Source organism: Microtus pennsylvanicus, chromosome 12 (genome assembly GCF_037038515.1).
Source record: "Microtus pennsylvanicus isolate mMicPen1 chromosome 12, mMicPen1.hap1, whole genome shotgun sequence".
NCBI classification, from domain to species: domain Eukaryota; kingdom Metazoa; phylum Chordata; class Mammalia; order Rodentia; family Cricetidae; genus Microtus; species Microtus pennsylvanicus.
In genome coordinates this window covers 25,148,751-25,167,188 of record NC_134590.1, presented here as the reverse complement: position 1 = coordinate 25,167,188, position 18,438 = coordinate 25,148,751, and the positions used below count along the sequence as shown (strand labels likewise).

The 18,438-nt window shown below is 47.0% G+C and overlaps 1 protein-coding gene across 2 annotated transcripts in view; it reads right to left on the bottom strand.

Moving 5' to 3' along the window:
- Positions 1–18,042, bottom strand: part of Igfbp7 (insulin like growth factor binding protein 7) — a 58,702-nt gene extending 40,660 nt beyond the window's left edge. For both annotated transcript variants that reach the window (XM_075942890.1, XM_075942891.1), the window contains exon 1: positions 17,526–18,042. In XM_075942890.1, coding sequence (XP_075799005.1) covers positions 17,526–17,997 — 472 coding nt within the window. In that variant the 5' untranslated portion in view covers positions 17,998–18,042. The remainder of the gene's footprint in view (positions 1–17,525) is intronic.
- Between the last annotated feature and the right edge of the window lie 396 nt (positions 18,043–18,438).

Genomic DNA, 18,438 nt, shown 5'->3' with positions numbered 1-18,438 from the left:
TGCTTAGGGTAACAATTCAAACAACACACAAGCATGTCCTCCTTAATCCTACGATAAACCTGCCTCAAGTAACCTATATTCATTGCACTTAGGTTCTCATTTCCTTTTTAAAATGAAGAAAGAAGAGAGGCAGACACATTACCCTGCGGGTCTCCCCTATGCACCGAAAAGTCGATGTATCAAAGCTTGTCTTTGCAGATCAGTATGAGCAGAATGACTTCATTGTCTTCTGTAACTACACAGCGTTCCGCGGCATGGATTCGCTTAAGAGAAGCCTGGCTGTTTTCCCTTCTGCATGTTAACTATGAGTCCATGTACCCTCTTTTATGTATATCCCGATGTTCTTGTTTCTGTACGATGGGTTCCCAGTCCTGAGACTGCTGGGCCCGAAGGCACGAAAACATTTAATTTCAATGGGTATCCCTGGATGACTTGGGCAATGCTCAGCCCTGGCAATATTTATGAGAATGCTCATTTTCTCATACCTTTCTCAGCAGTGAGAGGAGTGTTGTAAAAGTAGGTCAAGTCAAAGGGGCAGCACGGCTGGCAATTGTTCTTCTAATTGCATGCGGGGGACTCTGTGTGAGGTCGAGCGGCTCCTCACGCGCTTTACTGGCTGCCTGCAGTTGCTCGTCTTCCCTGTTTATAGCTTCTACTAAGTTTCGTAGATTTAAATCACATCGTGTGTGTGTGTGTGTGTGTGTGTGTGTGTGTGTGTGTGTGTGTGTGGTGAGCCTAGCTGTCCTCCTCTATAGCTCTCTGCCTTATTCCGTGAAGATAGGGTGTCTCATTGAACCCGAGGCTCACCATTTTGGATAGACTGCCTGATGGTGAGCCTGTCTCTCCGATGTCTGTTTTACAGGCTTATGTGTCCATGCCTGGCTTTTTTACATGGGTGCTGGGGATTTGAACTCCGATCTTTATGCCTGCACAGCAAGGGCTCTTCCCACTGCCCCACCTCCTCAGTTCACCTGCCCTGCAGTGTTTAAGGGGGCTTCTATTTGCTCTCGCGTTTCTTTTGACTTTGCTTCTAATTCAGAGATGTCTTTTACTTCTAATTATTAGCTACTCACTTCAATTTTGAGTTCTTCCAGTTCTTAATTTAAAATGTCTGCTAGCTCATTTTATAAAGCAGAGCCACAGTGTTTGTTTGTAGGCATGTTCTTCAGCTATGTCTTTAGAGATGATGTTGTCTCTCTCATTCTTCCCCCAGTGTGGGGGACTGAAACCGGGGCCACCCACACGCGAGGCAGGCGCCCTACATCTGAGCTACACCCCCAGCCCTCTTCGTTCCAATTTTTTTTTTTTTTTGGTTTTCGAGACAGGGTTTCTCTGTGGCTTTGGAGCCTGTCCTGGAACTAGCTCTGTCGACCAGGCTGGTCTCGAACTCACAGAGATCCGCCTGCCTCTGCCTCCCAAGTGCTGGGATTAAAGGCGTGCGCCACCACCGCCCGGCTTCTTCGTTCCAATTTTGATCTTACTCTGTGCTCATTTTTATGTGAAATCCATAAGCTTTTTTGAAGGAGCTGCTGCCCAGGGTTCCTTCCTGTAACTTCTCTGAGCTCCATTTTGAACTTTCTCGTTCAGTGATAAAAACTTGATGACTTTCTCCCTGTGGCTTCCTGGTTTTGTTTCCCTCCCCCACTTTTATCTGCCTCTGTTGTCTCTGTATCCTCCAGTTTTGAACTGCCTGTTCGTGTTCACGGCAGCTCCTTCTCGGTAAGGAGTCCAGGCACCCTCAGCACCTCCCTGGGTCCCTGACACCTACCCAGGTGCGGATATCCCAGGGAGCATCTGTTGGGACTTCCTATGGTCAGAAGTGTCCTTCCCTGTATCTGTGCTCATGGCTGCTGACTTCCCAAGGCCTTCTGGTCCAGGTTCCAACCCACTTGCACTGTGGCATCCACAGGAGTAGCTTGTCACCTATGTATGGTCTTTGATTTTGGTATTTCGTGGTTCTGCATTTTTACTTATTTTTTTTTAAGCTGTGATAAAACACTTGCAACACTAAATGTTAGCATCTTAACTCTTTTTTGTTTCCCAGTGCCAAGGATGGAACTAAGAAACCTCACACATGTTAGCAAAGCACTGTGCTCCTATGCTATGATGTAACCGGCTATATGTATCCAATGCATTTCGACTAACTATATTTTCAGTAGGTAATGGCTTTAGCAGCACGTGACTCCCTATAAGTTGAGGAGCATCTCTCTGCTCATATTGTAAAAGCAATCTCCAGAATTCTTTTCATCTTGCAAACATGGAACTCTGCATCCATTCAACAACTCCTTATTCCCCTCTCCTTCCGGTTCTGGTGGCTCCCTCTGTTCTGCCTACGAGCCCAAGGTCACGGAGATGCTGCCACGTCCCCATTAGCTCAGATCCCCTGCAGACTGGAGTCTGGTCTAGAGCCCTCAGCTATGGTATGGTGTGGAACTCAGTAACCATCCCATTCTTCATTTAGGACAGAGTTGTTCTGAATTCTTATAATGGTTGGCAGGGTGACAAGATGCTGTCTTGTGCTCATTAAAGTAATTGATGACTACCATAAGAGCTGGCATCCCTATACATTTCCAGGTCAGTATGCAACACCAGGGTCTATAAGGTAATGCTGCTAAGTCTTCATTACCTGGCTAATGACTGGCAGGAAGGCCCAGATGATCTCAAGCAGATGCCACCTACAAACTACTTCATAGTTTAGTCTACAGAAACTAGTAGCACGTTTCTCTATTAATTGGTTGGTTCAAGATAACTCATGAGTAATTGAAAAGAAAGGGGTGGCCCAGATACACATGGGGTGTGCACAGGTAGTTAAGTAACTGGGTATGCAATGAGAGTTCTTGCCACCATCATAGGCAGAATCAAAAGTAATATAATCTTGCATTCATATAGAGCTTTACAGCCTCAAGGTTTCAAATTCATCACTTAATTCATTTCTATAACCGTGGTCATGGCCCTCTGAAGCAGGAGTTCATGTGGTCTTTTATACTACTACTGATATAATCTGAAAAGGGAGGCTGGAAGAGGGCACGTGCAAGTTATGGATGTACAAATACAGAGAGGCAGAAACTGACTGTTTTTATAACCTAAAACAGCACAATCACACAATGGATTCAGAAAGTTGCTAGGCACAGTTTCAGCGCTCTGCTTATACAAGCACTCATCAATCTGAAACAAGGGTCACATTTCCAACAGAAACTTCTGCGTACCGCCTTCTCTGGCGTGTCTGAGTTCAGCACTGCAGTTCTTAGGACAAAGGTATGCGGCTTTAAGGGCTCAGTGGATCACATTCTTATTCTGAGGATTTGAAAAGCCTGTACACAATGGCGAAGGCTCCCCAGAGGACTTGATTTTATTCAAGCGGATTGAAAAGTAATTTGTGCACAGGCTTACACTCTTCGGTGGCTAGGTGTTATTTTTAGAAAACACAGCGATTTATCTGATTACCTCTCCTAATTTGTTTTTCTTTTTTTTTCCCCCTCGGGAAGTGAAATGACACAGAGGTTATTTTATTTCACAAAGCAAACAGATCCAGGCAGTATGGAAGTTAGATCACCTGGAATTTAGCAAGCCGATCACGGGGATTTGGGGATGATTGTATCACACTGTATCAGACAATGGCACTGTCCAAACCTGAATATTTGAAATTATTTTAATGTATCAAAGAACATCTGTTGATTCTCTGGTTATTTTTCTGGAAAACCACATACATGACCTCACAGAACAAGCATAGGACTTCCATGTGCTGTTAGTCTCCATTGCTGGAGACTGCAGGGATGAACGGGGACGCGCAGTAAGAACAAAAGCTGGAATGTATAGATTGAGAACTATAAACAGAGCCAAGGTGGGGGCTCACACCTGCTATCCCAGTACTCTGAAGGCTGAATCCCAGGCTCATGAGTGCCGCCACCAGCCTGAGCGATACACCAAGACCCCACCAGAAAGAAAGATGGCAGGCAGGCAGGCGGTAATGGCTGAAGAAGCACCTACCCCTTCAGCAGGCTCTGGCACTCGGGTTTGGCCGGTTTGGAAGGGAGTGGGATGGATGTATGCGTGTGTATGCCTGCATTCACACTAACCCATCTGAATGTTTAGGTCAGCTGCATCTGGTTCCTGGTACCAGGAGCTCTGCTTGGGCATTCAGATGCACTGCATCATGGTGGCTTACTTTATAATGTACGGGCCATACCGTACCACAGCCTTCTTCTGAGGATTCAAAGGGTGATAACGCATATTCACCTTCGACGGGAATTCTCATAAATCCCACTGTGCTCTTATCTCTCAGTCAAAAATGTGAAAAATTCTGCCGGAAACCAGAGGCAGCTTTCTCTGTGCTGAAGTATCCTGTCAGCAGTGTTCCTGGCAGGAATAATGGCCTTCCAGAGGACTACGGTGCTGACTGTGCCGGACTGAAGGCCAGGCCGGATGAAAAGAGGAACAAGACCCTGCAGCCTCTGGTAAGGACTCAAGGACAACTCCAAGGACAAGCACTGTCTTTGATTTTAGTGAGGCCTTTAGATTTCTAGCCTTTATGGGCTGTTTTGTTTTTCAGATACAGTCTTCCTGTTGACTCATAATTTTTCTGCCACAAATTTATGAGTACTGGGGCAATCTTTGTTGTTGTTGTTTTTAATAACAAAAAAGATCTTTAGTAAGAATGAAATTAAATTTGCCTATATTCCCAGGACATGTAGAACCTGTGTGGCAATGGGAGTTAATTAACAAGTATTTGTTAATATAGAATCTAAATCCATCCTGGTTTGTCTACAGAGTGAAAAATCTGATGCGGAGTCAAAGACTGATGGGAAGGCAGCGCCCTCATTGTCCCAGCAAGTTTCTGCAATGATTTAAAACTTCCCTTTTATTCTTGGGTGAAGGAACTATCTAGATAGAGTGATGTAAATTTACGGCTTAGTTTTCTTAGCATCCGTCAAAGTATTTAAACACACTCTTGAAAAATTAAAAAAAATGATTCTTACACGCAGGTGCGTTGACTGTGTGTGTATGTCTGTGCACTCTCTGCATGCCTGGTGCCCACAGAGGCCAGAAGAGGGTGTTGGATCAGCTGGCGAAGGGACTATTGATGTTCGTGAGCTGCCACATGAGTGCTGAGAACCAAACCTGGGTTGTCTGGAAGAGCAGCCAGGGCATTTACGTTCTGAGCCCTCTCTCCAGCTTTTAAACACACTTTTAAAGGTTCCTTTTCACTAATATTCATATGAACAATCAATCTAATTATGAACAAACAAGAATAAGAGCCACTCACGTCCATCCCCATATATCACTTTGGGTGACTCAATAACAACTCAATACATACTAGGTATCAAGGCAGTTATAATATATATGAACTCCTATAGTGTGTAACCTAATTATAATATATCTGCAATTCTATGTATAAGTTACAAGTGTGACCGTACCCTTGTTCATTTTCTCACCCCCGGTAAATATGCTTCTGGTGAGTTGACATACTGTATACAGGGCTGAATGCACATGTAGGCACCATGTGTGTACATCCTTAAATGTCTGTGTACTCTTATTGACTTGGCTTACACAGGGGATGCTTTGTTTTGAGTCTGCCTTTGGGCACTTCCCAATCAATCAGGCAGGCATCAGTTTTGCCGGATCCTTAGAGAGATGTCAGGATCTTTCTTGTGACACAAATTTCCTTTGGCGCACAGCATAGCATGTACAGAATGCAAGTGGGAACTTAAAGGACTAGTTTCCCACGAGCTGATAGAAAGGTAGGAATGAGAAATGGCGGGGGAAGGAGAAGAACCTCCCTTATAGCCTTCCCACTGCCTAAATAAGAGTGGAAGTCTTATTTGCAGGGAGTTAGGGGGTCAGAAAACCAAGGGTCAAGACAAAATCCAGCTTGCCATGGGGCAGTAAGGTCAGAGAGAGAATGTGTTTGTTGGATCAGGAGTCAGCCCCCAAATGATACTCAGATATTTGCATCATGTCCACGGCTGTATCATGGCGGGATATAGATAGAAGCACAACTTGAAGTAAGGAGGCTGCTTGTTTGTTTCCTGGCCGCCCAGACTCCCGAAATAACTACACAGAAACTGTATTAATTAAATCACTGCTTGGCCTATTAGCTCTAACTTCTTATTGGCTAGCTTTTACATCTTAATTTAGCCCATTTCCATTATTTTATATTTTACCATGAGGCTTGTGGCCTACCGGTAAGGTTCCATCATGTCTGTCTCCATGGCTTCTCTCTTACTCCGCTTCCTTTCTCCCAGCATTCAGTTTAGTTTTCCCTGCCTACCTCTATTCCCTGTGCAGGCCCAAGACAGTTTCTTTATTAACCAATGGTATTCACAGCATACCGAGGGGAATCCCACATCACCAACTCACACAAGTATTCTGCCTTCAAAAGCCTTGCAAGGTCCCTATGATTGGTTGCCAAGATGGTCATTTCCAAATGTTGTTGTCCTCCCTTGCAAACACCTACTTGTAACCCTAAACCAAATGCTTACAGTGCAGAGAGACTTTAAACAGAAAACACACACACCCCAAGGTTCCCAGGGTCCTTCTCTATTACCCCAGATAGTGTTCACCAGCTCTGTGCTTGCAGCAGCCTAACAGGACGCAAGTCCTGTAAGTAACGACCACATACCGTATTTGTGTTCTCTGCTGCTGTCATCCTAACACAGCTGAACACTCAAAACACCTTCACCCAGGCAGTCCCCACAGCCACCTGGTGAGGGCGACAGTGTCACTATGTTAAGGAGCCAAGTGAGAACACACCAATCAGAAGGGTCTCAGCTGAGTGGCAGGAGACTCTCCTCTAGGCTGGGGGACCTATAACCCAAGCGGAGCTTCCTCACCCTCTTAGAGACTCCAGAGGTGACAGGGTGAAGAAGGTTCCTCTTTCTACCCAAGGCTCTGAGAGGCTGGGGATGCCTTTCTACACAAGGCTCAAGGAATGCATGCTTTTGAGAAACAGCCAGCAGGCTGGATCGTGTAGACGTAGGTGGATTCTCAAGTATCGTGATACTGGCAGAGACAAACACAGTTCCACTTTGTCCAAACAGGGGAGAGCATCGAACCAGGCAGGAACTAAGACAGAGGCAAGCCAGAAGGTGCCTGTAACATGAGGCCATCATGTGTTTTGAGAGCTTCCATTGGCTATGATGGATGGACACGGCATCCTGAAAAGTCCCTTAGCTGTAAAACACCGATTCTGGGCAAATGAAGCAAACATTGCTTCACCATATTAGAATTTCTCTAAGAATGAGGGTCCTCTAACGTCACTGGAAGTCACTTCGACATAGTAAGAGTTCCAGGCCTGGGCAGGACATTAAATCACCTAAAAGCGTTTTATGAGCTCCTTGGCTCAGCTCAAGTCCAGACCAACTAACTCGGAATCTTGGGGTGGAGCGTAGGCAGCGCTGTCTGTGACTTGCTCTGGCATCTCTGATACACAGACCAGCTAAGGAGGACTATCCCAGAAGGCGGGGTGGCCTTGTCCCTGGAGAGTGACAGGTCAAAAGGCTTGGCCAAGTTCACTCGGCTTGCAGGTGCTGGGTTGGCAAAGCCCGTCATTTTCTTAGCCCTCCTAAGGAAGAGACACTCATTTCTTTCGCTCCCTCTCCCACCCTTGATGGTAATGTTATCACCTCTCACACACAGGCAGCCAACCTAAGTGGGCACCTCCTGACTCTAAATTTGCTCATTTACAGTTGGATGTTTTGCTTTTTCAAACGTGTTCCTGCCAAGTTGAGGCTACATGTGTAGGTCAAAGAACAGAAGCGCAGCAAAGCAAATATTTTATTATTATTATTATTATTATTATCAATGAGACTCTAAAAACCAAAGATAATGCCCAGCATGTGCCTCTTTGGCACTAATTGAACTCTTCGTTTCCAAACTATGATTTTTATTCAATGTCTTCTATGAAGCCAATATGACTCAAAAAATATGATTGAAACAACTTATGAATGAGCATTTCCTACGTGAAAGATGCTGGAGGAAAACGTGAGGAAGGGATAGGCCACTGGTCACCGCACTGAATGACCCCTGAACCCACGCTGTGCACTGAAGCCAGCAAAGGACAGTACTTGAAAACAGCGCGCGTGACACTAAGCTGGAAGAGGGGCACGTTGTGTGCTGCAAAGCACAGCACACCAGCAAGCTATGGTGTCTGAACTCACATGCTGGCCATGGCGTCTAAGCTCACAAGCTAGCTAGCCGTAGATGCTCTCCATGGAGTCTAAGCATATATGTTAGCCAGCACTAAACCCTCTCCATGGAGTCTAAACACACATGTGAGCTAGCACTAGGTCTTCTCCATGGAGTCTAAACACACATGTGAGCTAGCACTAGGCCCTGTCCATGGAGTCTAAACACACACGCTAGCCAGCACTAAACCCTCTCTCTATGGAGTCTAAACACACATGCTAGCCAGCATTAAACCCTCTCTATGGAGTCTAAACACACCTGCTAGTCAGCATTAAACCCTCTCTATGGAGTCTAAACACACATGCTAGCCAGCATTAGGCCCTCTCTATGAAATCTGAGGTTCCATAGGAGCAGGTAGGATTCTTTGTCCTAGAGCCTGTGCAGAACAAGGAGGAAATTTCTAGAGGTTTGTCTCTAGTGCTATTATCTGATACATTGTTTGTGTAGACCTAGATAAAGTCTCCAGCTCTCACCTGGAGGCGCACATAGCAGTGTCGTATTTGCATAGGTCTGAGGAAGACAGCAACACACCACAGCATAGAGACTTTCTTATCTTTGAGAACAGGTGCTTCTGGGATGCCTAAGCCAGCTTGGAACTTCTAAGCCTCCTGCCTTAGCCTGCGAAGTGTTGGCACTGCAAGTGTGAACACCTGTATCTGGCTTTTGTTGTTGCTTCACAGGCACTTAGGAACTCACTCAGGCTTCATCACGCCAGAAACACTAAAGATGGGAGCGAAACAATTCCAGGAGATCTTTCCGCATGCCGGATGTCGGTATCTTTTCCTGTATTATCTCACCCCCCCTAACGCCTTTAAGCGGAAGATATAATCGTACCTGTTTCTCAGGTAAGAAAACAACAAATGGGGTAAGTTTGGGTCAGACAAGCACACCACAAGAAGGAAAAGCAACTGGTAGAGACAGTCTAGTATCAGCCCGGAGGTCCCACCAGACCCACGGTCACAGGTGTCTCCCCCACTCTTGGGCTTGTCCTATCTGAGGCCGTAGTTTGGAGTGAACAGGTGGGGTGCATTAGGATCTTTAGATATATGAGAAACGTCCTCAGGGTGGCATTAAGAAGAGGAGGGGTAACTCGCACTTCTGGGTGCTGTGTACCGAGCCTCCTGCCTCCCCAGTGTGGCATGCCAAGTGTTTGCTTTCTGGTGCTCTTACAGGGGTGCATGGGGGTGGCTCTGGGGACTTAAGCAAGGGCACTGAGCAGAGCTTAGCTTAGCACTTAAAACACCACTGCAGCTCTGGAACCAGTAAAGGACACGGGGACAGGGAGAGAAAAGCCTGATTTCTTTGAGCTCAGTAAGACAGGAAAAAGGGGGCAGCCTGCCATGATAGGCCAGGCAGATGGATGAATAGAAAGAGACCTCAGATGAGAGAGCATTTGGGTGGTAGTGAAGGAGTGGGAGGTTCCCTTTGCCTCATCTTGCTGGGTCTAGAAAGACCTGCCCTGCCCTGCCCTGCCGTTACTGTCTGCTGAACCAAAGGCTCCATGGTACACAGAACGGGCGCCAAGTCAGAGCTACTCTTCTCACTCTGAGTCTCTGATCTGAGACACACCTGAGTCCACAGGGGCCTCTGGTTCTGAAGCCCTGGCTTGCCAACTATCCGGCAGCATCTTTATCTTTGCCCCGGCCTGCCCTCTCCAGCCGGGCTTAGCATCTTTAATAAGGGGGCCACACTGCAGGACCCCACTCCTTGATGTCTGGGCTCAGAGAGAAGCACGCATTTCATTTTCCATCAAAAGCTGGTGGTTTCCTGAGGGAAGCCAAGGTTGCCATGTAATTGCTGAAGCCACTATTGAAATTCCCCTTTGGATCCCCGAGTTCTGAAAACTCCCATGGAGAAGGAGCAGGCTTGGAGTCCTGCAGGCCTGGGCTGCCCCGACACATTCCTGAGGCTTCGTTTCTGTGTGGTCCCTTTGGAAAGTTCCAGGAGATCCATTGCTTGATAAGTGTTCTCATCTCTGCCTGGAGTCAAGCCAGAAGCAGATGTCAGATCTAAAGCTTCTCCAACTCCGCAGCTTGACCGTTGGCTGCTAATTTGTGCTGATGCAAATGAAATGCCTGGAAACATTTCTCATTCAAGGAAAGACAAGCCGTGATGAAACTCATCACCTTACATGCTGACTTGAAAAAACAAAAACAAAAAACAAACAACAACAAAAAAGGAAGCAAGCCCCACATAGAAGCTGGAGATGGTCCTTCTTCAAGAAAACGTCATAAAAAACAGGGCAACTGAGGTCAGATGCACCAATGCCTGCTAGAACACTAAAGCACTATATTTCCTCCTTCCAGAGTCAAAATGGAATATGCTTAATTGAGTTCTCAAATTCCTCCACGGATTTTCCTTCTGCACCTTGTCAAGGTCTAACACCATCCCCACCACCAAACAGACTTCCGTACCTGCAGATGCAAACTAAGGCACCACACACCGTCCTTTGGCGTGGAGTAAACATTCAAGTTGAGAAAACTGACGGAAAGCAGAGGCATGCTGGGATCACAGGCACGCACAGCCGTGCTTAGTGTCATTTGTGATGTGATTTTCACAATCAGCCCAAATCGTACCATCGCTCACTGTCTCCACTATCCTGAAGCTGTGACAGGTGCTTTTTTCGGAGAACCCGGCCGTGTGGCTTGGCCTCATCAACACTTACCATGGGTAACATCAAACCTCATGAATGGGTCTTTGTCAGCACTAGGTTACTAGGTCTGCCTTACCCGGTTTGAACCTTTCTTATTTTTTCAGATGCAAGACTTCTGTGTTACTCTGGCCTGCTTTTGGGAACAGCAGGATTTCCTCCTTGGATTTTCTGGACAGCTCTGCTTCCTTCCCCCTCTACACTGCCCTCCCCCCCCCCAACCTTTTGCTTGGTTAGAGCTGTGGAGGGGTGGGGCCTGCTATTAGCTCCAGCTGTGGCTACTTAACCTTGCCTTGCCGTCCTCTGTGAACCCGGAAAACAATTCAGCACATTAGCGTTTTCAAAAGGGTCAAATCATGTCTGCCATTAATTGAATTTGGGATGAAATATGAATTCAACTCTTGTACATGATTTCAGATGGAAAGCAAACACTGTTCCCCCCCATTCTGTCTACTCTGGTTTTCTTCTCCTAACTTCTCATGCTCTGTCAGAGTCTGGGTGATCGGTGTGTGTAGGGGTGCTCTTCACTGACCTGGGAAACCCCTACAGAATAGGCTTGGGGGTGATATCTGTGGGCATGTCTAGTGCCTCCACCTTGAAACAACTCCTAAAGATATCCTGGGATATCTGTGTTCACTAGTACCCTAAGTGGGCAGGCACATGAATTATTCTATACACCTAAGTCCCTGTCACTTTCAAAACTCTGATTTTGTCACTCAGAAACTTTTAAAGGAAGCAGCATCCATGGATCCCCTGGCTTAGCAAGTCTGTTGACAGTCACCCAGCCTTCCCTTCCTACTGGCTACTTAGAAAATGTTTGTGCTACAATTAAAGGCACAGAGGAGGTCAGAACCCGTATGGAGCAGCTGGAGGTAAAGGAAACACACAATCTAATCCGCTGGGAGGCTGCTTTTAGAATGAGAGAGGCCAGCTGCCCTTGGACTCTAACCAAGGGCGTTTTATCCTTGAGCTATCCAAAAGAAAACCTTATAAGGCAGTTTCTTCTAGAAGGCCGGTCCGTAGTGGACCCTTCTAGGGACAGGACAGAAAACATATTAAGGTGTCAGTACGCCTGCTCAGCTCCATCACTGAAGGAGGGGAAAGTGGTCTCCACTGTCTCTATCTTGACCTCCTGAGGTTATTTCTCAGCTCTAATAAGGCTTTCTCAACTCCTACACACATTACAATATTTATGCCACAGGTTTCTTCCTGGTGTGTGTGTATGTAATTTAAATGTGCCTGTGGCTATTTAATTCAGGCCTTTAAATTCTGTTTTCTCGAAGAGTTGTGGAACAGGCACTTGACATCTAATAATCAAACGATGAAGGCTGTGCCTTGTCTCTAGAGTAATTTTCTCTAACTTTTTAGAGACTTTTTAGACTAGTTAGGAACTTTAGAGTCTGGAAGGAGCCTAAGTCTTCCCCCCTCTTCAGAGTTGTCCATTTCCTTTTTAAAGCTGCTGCAGGAGCTCAAAGCTTTCCTACACTTTAGCGACTAAGACAAGATAAAGCAATAAGGAAGAATTAGTGATCTGCTCACCATTCTAGAAGCTTCTGTGTTCAACGAGGGCAAACAAGGCCAATAAAGGAATAAAGTTACAGTGGTATTACTGTTGTGTTGGGGCAGATTTCTTATAGGCAACCCTCTCCCCTCCCTCTGTGTTTCTGATCTGAAAGTGAGGAGGGAGTAATGGGACGGCTGTAATTTGGAGGCTGTCCTGGCTAACAAGCAAGCAACCTGAGATCTCACTGAGTAAAACGAAGGTCAGAGGCACAGGGAATACACAGTCTGTCGTGGCAAGCCAGGGTCTCAGGACTGGCAGTTCTTAGATTCCTTTCTGTGTATTCTGACAGCCCTTCCACAATTCCTCCTATTCCCACTTCACTCTCAGCCTCCATGAAGAAGGATCTTTCGCTCTCTGCTCCTATGAGTTTGACAGTTTGGGTTTCTACGTAGAAGCGAGATCATGCCATATGTGTCTCTGCGCATGGCTTACGTAGCCATGTCTTCCAGGTTCATCCACGCTGTGACAAACGACCAGACTTCCTTCGTTAGTAACGCGAGTAGTATTCCATCCTCTTCCTTCCAACTCCATTCCAATCTCCACACTAGTTCTTCTCTAGCTAACTCCCCCCCCCATCTCAGTCAGGATATCACCCTCCAAGAAGTTATCAGTGGCTCTTCTCCCACAAATCTGAATGCCCTCCTCAGTATAAACCTCTCGTTTTTGCACGACAGACTTAGTTTAACGAAAAGCATCGCATTGACACGCCCCGTCTCAAGATAAACCAGCTCATTAGCAAGTTCATTGACTGTTGAAGCACCTCTGTTTCAGCTTCCAGGGGAGTTCGTGGGTTCACTCAAGGATAGCAATTACACAGCAGCATTTAAATGGCACATTACCAACCTTACAATAAGTCTGAAATGAATTCCTTAGAGAAGGTCTTTAACATTTGCCAAATAAAATTTGTCCCTGACAATCAAAGCCTTTGCCGAAGCCTTTTCTACTCACAACACAGTTCCTGGACCCGATTCTAGACATTGACACAACGTGAGAATGTGGGGGTTTGGGGGAAAGTGAGCATGATATTAGAGCTCAAGACAGCGCTGGACAGGAAGCTAAGTCGGTGTAAAGGGCTGGGGGTGGGGGTCAGGGAGGATGCGGGGTGGGGTACACAACAGGGAGCCCACTGCCCACACTTCCAGAGGAAGGCCCTTCCCTAAGGGTCTCCTCTGTCTGACTGATAAACATAAAACAAGTTCCTACTGATAGCCAGCCACTGTGTCTGAAAGGAATTAAAAGGCGGAGGCCGCCCTTTACTCTGGGAAAAGACAGACGTGTAAAAGATTATTCTGAGACTGCGGGTGGTCTACACAACTTGTTGTCCACCCAGGCCAACGGCCCTGCTCCTCCCTTTGCTGGAGCCCTCAGATCTGCCCTCTTCGGCTTCTTGGCACTGCCCCTCCCTGGGGTTTCTACTCATCCCTAGTCTCCATCCTGTTTCTCTGCTGCTCGTGTCTTCACAGCACACACAACTGTGCGAGAGTGCTCGCTTCTGTCAAAAGTTTACACTAAACTCCACGAGTTTAAAATAGAAGAAACTGCTTCTATTTTATTCAAAGTTGCTTACTCCAAGACCAGAAGAGTGTGGGAGGGTTCACTCATTCATTAATCCATAACTGACGTAGCCCCTTGGACATTAGGGCTCTTTGGGCAATGGAGACTCTCTCCTCATATAGAGCTAACTTTCTGGTTGAATAATGACAACGATCTTCATCCTGTGGTTTCTACAGATAATTTCCATGACATCAAACCATCACAAAACCCTACGAGAATGGTAGAATTGTAATCCCATTCTACACTCGAGGAACTCTATGGGTAGAAAGGTCATGAGAGCACAACGTTAGTGTGGTTCACTGTAGAGTTAACATTCATACCCAGGGAGTCATATTCTACAGTGGACTGTCAGCTGTGATGTCTCTGTACAAATATACAGCAAGGACCCAGTAAGGATGTGCTAATGTTGAACAATGCTGGGAGAATAACATCATGATGGACCAGGGGAAAGCCAGGTCTCACAGAGAAATGACATAAGAATTCCAAGGGAGTTTTGTGTGTGTGTGTGTGTGTGTGTGTGTGTGTGTGCAGGGTGGAGCAGGAGGCATTCCAGGAAGAAGGCACTGCATCTCCAAAGGCATGCAGAACAGCAGCCATATATTGTGGCAGGAATAAAAGGAGATCAGAGGGAAGAGGCCGGATGGAGTTATACTGTGAAGACCCTCCTGCTGCCTGAATGGCAGTTCGGAAGTACTAGTAAGTGGGACCCAAAGTAGTGGCATTCTGGGTCCACAAGTAAAAATTCTGAAGGGACAGAAAATGGTACCCAGAAAATGTGACCGAGGAATTCAGATTTGAAGGACAGTAAACAAAAGGTCTGAGGATTGGAACAGAACAGTAGCATTTTCTGTCTCAGCAACATGATTCTATGTCATGCCTCATCATCTCGGTCTTGACTCTTTTTTTTTCTGCTGATTAACCAAGAATTGTATTGAGGACACCAATGAATTGGGATAATATTCGTAATCACACAATACAAGCCAATCATGGAGGGGTGAAGTATATAAAATATAAGGACCCCAGATTAAGAGGACTATAAAAATCACTACTTCAAAATAGGTAGATCATTAGTGTGTGTCTAATTGCAGAACTGAAATATTTGGATGCTCACCTTACGAGACCTGGATAGGTCTTGACTCTTTTTATTAAGCTGAATTGTCAAGTCTCCTTCTAGTGAGCCAGGGACCTTACCGGATTCCACTGGCACTCAGTTTACAGTGACAGCTCCAAGATTCGAGATTATGAGCTCATTATCTTTCTAACAGATTTTCAAGCAGATGGCGTTGCCTTCTACTGCAGAGATACAGACTCCAGCAGGACAAGCTCTCTCTAGAAGGCAGTAAGTGATAATTTCAGTGAAGAAAAGCAACACCAGGAGGTGCTCCAGGGACCTAGGGAAAGGGCTTGGCAATTTGTAACGTGAACACACACTTCCTTTGTCGTCAAGGCCAGATCTGCTCTGTGCATCCTTAGCTATATGCAGCTGAAGCTGGCTAGCTGCTCAAAAAATATTATGTTTAATGAGACCACAGGAACAGAATGCAGACAGCCTATTTCACTGGGGCTGAGTCCTGTAATAAACTCCTCATTACAAACACGATCCAAGTTTTTCTTGAGGAAAGAAACATTAGAGGAAGTGAGGAGATACATTGTTACTCTTTGTAAAGACTCAGGACTGAATGGGATTTAAGTGGTACTCTGTTCTTCTAGTGTCTGTCGCTGTCAAACTACACCCAAGACCCAAAGCAAATCCCTAAGAAGATCTTGTTTCCCCATCACTCATTCTTCTCTGCTGCGGGAAGGTATTTTGGGGGCTCTCTGGGAAGGTATTTTGGGGGCTCTCTGTCCTCTTCTCATCTCTCTGGCCTGCTTTTACCATTGCCCTAGAAACCAGCCCCCGTGTTTGTCCCTGTGGGGCTAAGGGAAGCAAGACTGATTTGTTTCCAGTTTTAGATACTATTTCTCACCATCTTCATGAGCATAAAGATAAAGCCAGGCTGTGCTCTTAACGAGGCTTGCATCCTGGAGAGGGGACTGGAGATTGGGCATCACTGGCAAGGAGGCACGTTAGACCTGTTCATTCATCATATTTGCTCACTCACTGTGTGAGTGTTGAGAGAAGTAGCAAGAGAGAAAAGGCTAACAATCTACACTTAGAAAAAAGTCAGGAAAAGAGAAGTGGATAACTTGGGAGAAGGAAGGAGAGTGGGGAGAAGGGGAGGAGAGAGAGCAATGATGAGGCTAAATATAATAAAAGTACATTTATAAAATATCGTAACAAACCTATCATCTTGTACTATTAAAATACACTAATAAAAATAAAAACTAGTCACAGATGAGGAAACAACAGCACTTGGAAAGTCGCCAGGGTAGTATGCTCTGATAGGCAAAGAACCTTGACTCTGGGACTATGGGAAAGAAAGTCCCCTTTGGGATGTTTATAAGAAACTCCCAGTATTTGGAATGGCTCTTAATGTGCAGTTCCCTTCATGATGTGACCCTCATGCCAGAGCTAAAGGAACAAAGGGCTGTTTCTGTTGGAACCAGGGCTCTTTGGGCTGTTCTTTTCTCAACTTGAGGTGATAATACCATAAGTGGGTAACTGTGAGCTACACCATCTAAGGCTTTTAACAACAAACTTTGGAGTGAATGGCACACAGCCTATTTGCATATGGATTTCTGGGAAAAGCTGTAAAAAAAGAGCTGGTACTTGGAAAGTCTGGAGAAAGCCTGAACTGTGTTTAGGGTGCAACAGCTGAATTCTCTCCCCTCCCCTCCTACCTTGGCTGGGGCCAGGACAGCAGCTGCCAGCACCGGGCTCTAACTTTCCCTCCAAATGCCTGCCCATGGAAAAATGTTATTTCAGGCACTAGAGTTAAGTTTCTGATATTTTCTTTTTTGTCCCAACCTCAGACTTTATTTTTTCCTATTTCATAAGTTTGGATTAGTAGGGAATACAATAGACAGACATAATGTCAAAGGCATTTCTCATGAACCTTGCATCCTGTGGATAAATTATGAAAAAAACAAAACAAAACAAAAAAATCTAAGCCCAAGAAGAAAAGCAATATGGTCAGAGGGCTTACAACAATCAAAGCGTTCGATAATTGGAAACGCCAGTGCTTGAGATTAACATCAACTCCACCTTAAAAATTCTTTTTCTCTAGTTACTAAATCAACTTTCTGAAAGTCCTTACTGCGTATTTCTCTGCTAACTCCGTTTACCCACCTCTCTGCACACACCCAAGCAAAGAAAAAAAATGACGAGAAAAGGTTCTCAAGAGAATAGTGGCTTTCCGGAATTGCCCTGGCAGCTATGAGTTGGATGAACTGTGGGGATAGAGGAGCCCGAGGTCTCGGAAAATCTTTTCTATATTTACACCCGTTACTGCGATTTTTCACTTTCTTGGCGCACACAGGAAACTCCAAATAAAACCATCCAAAGAGAGCCGGGAGGCGTTTCCCTTGGCTCTGGACACTGGGCAGCCGTCAACTCCTCCCTCCCGCGGGTCTCCAGGGATGCTCGGCAGCAGGGGGGTGGCGGGGAGTGACGGAGTAAGCGCTGGTGCCCACCTTGCTCGCAGGTGCCCTTGCTGACCTGGGTGATGGCCTTCTCCCCGCGGCTCTCGGCACGCAGGCTGGCGGCGCGCAGTTGGCAGCCGCTGGGGTAGGTGGTGCCGTCGCTGCCGCACACCGGGTAGCGGCTCTTGCACACGCACACGGCGAGGACCGCGGGGCCGCCGGCTGCTGCCCCTGCTTTACCCTTCCGCCTCTTGCGGCTCTTCACGCACTCCATGCCCGGCGCGCAGTGCCCCCTGCCGGCCGCGCCGCCCCCGCACGGCTCACCCTCGCCGCGAGCGCACACGGGGCAGCAGCCGCACGCGTCGCGGGTCTCGCCCAGCGGGCAGCCCAGCGGGGGCAGCGCGGGGCAGGAAGCCGGCACGCACGGGCCGCAGGCATCCGAAGAGGAGGAAGAGGAGAGGGGTAGGAGCAGGAGCAGCAGGCCGGCTGAGCCGAGCAGCAGGGCGCACAGTGGCCGCTCCATGGCGGGGTTGGCTGGACACGAGCGGGCGCGAATGAGCAGCGGGGAACCCCGCCGCTGGCCCTTAAAGCCACCGCCCCGCCCGGCGCGCCACGGGAGCCCTCCCCGGGGCGGAGAGTCTGCGGCTGCCCGCCCCGCTCTGCTCGCCCGCCCTCCTGCCCGCCAGTGCTCATGCCGCCTGCCATCCCTGACATGGGCACCTTCGCAGCCTTGGCTGGATTGTCCCATGCCCAACACGTGGGCCGCCTGGCTCCCGCTCAGCCCCCTGCCCGTGTCCTCATTCTCCATAAGGGGACACGCCTCCCTGCAACTTCTGTTCCTTGCTTTCCAGATCCAGCTATTTTTACTTTTTTTTTTTTTTTTTTTTTTTAACAAATAGGACTTTATGAGAACTCGCAGTTTAATCCATTAAATTCTTGTGAGCCTGGGAAACCCGAGTACTTT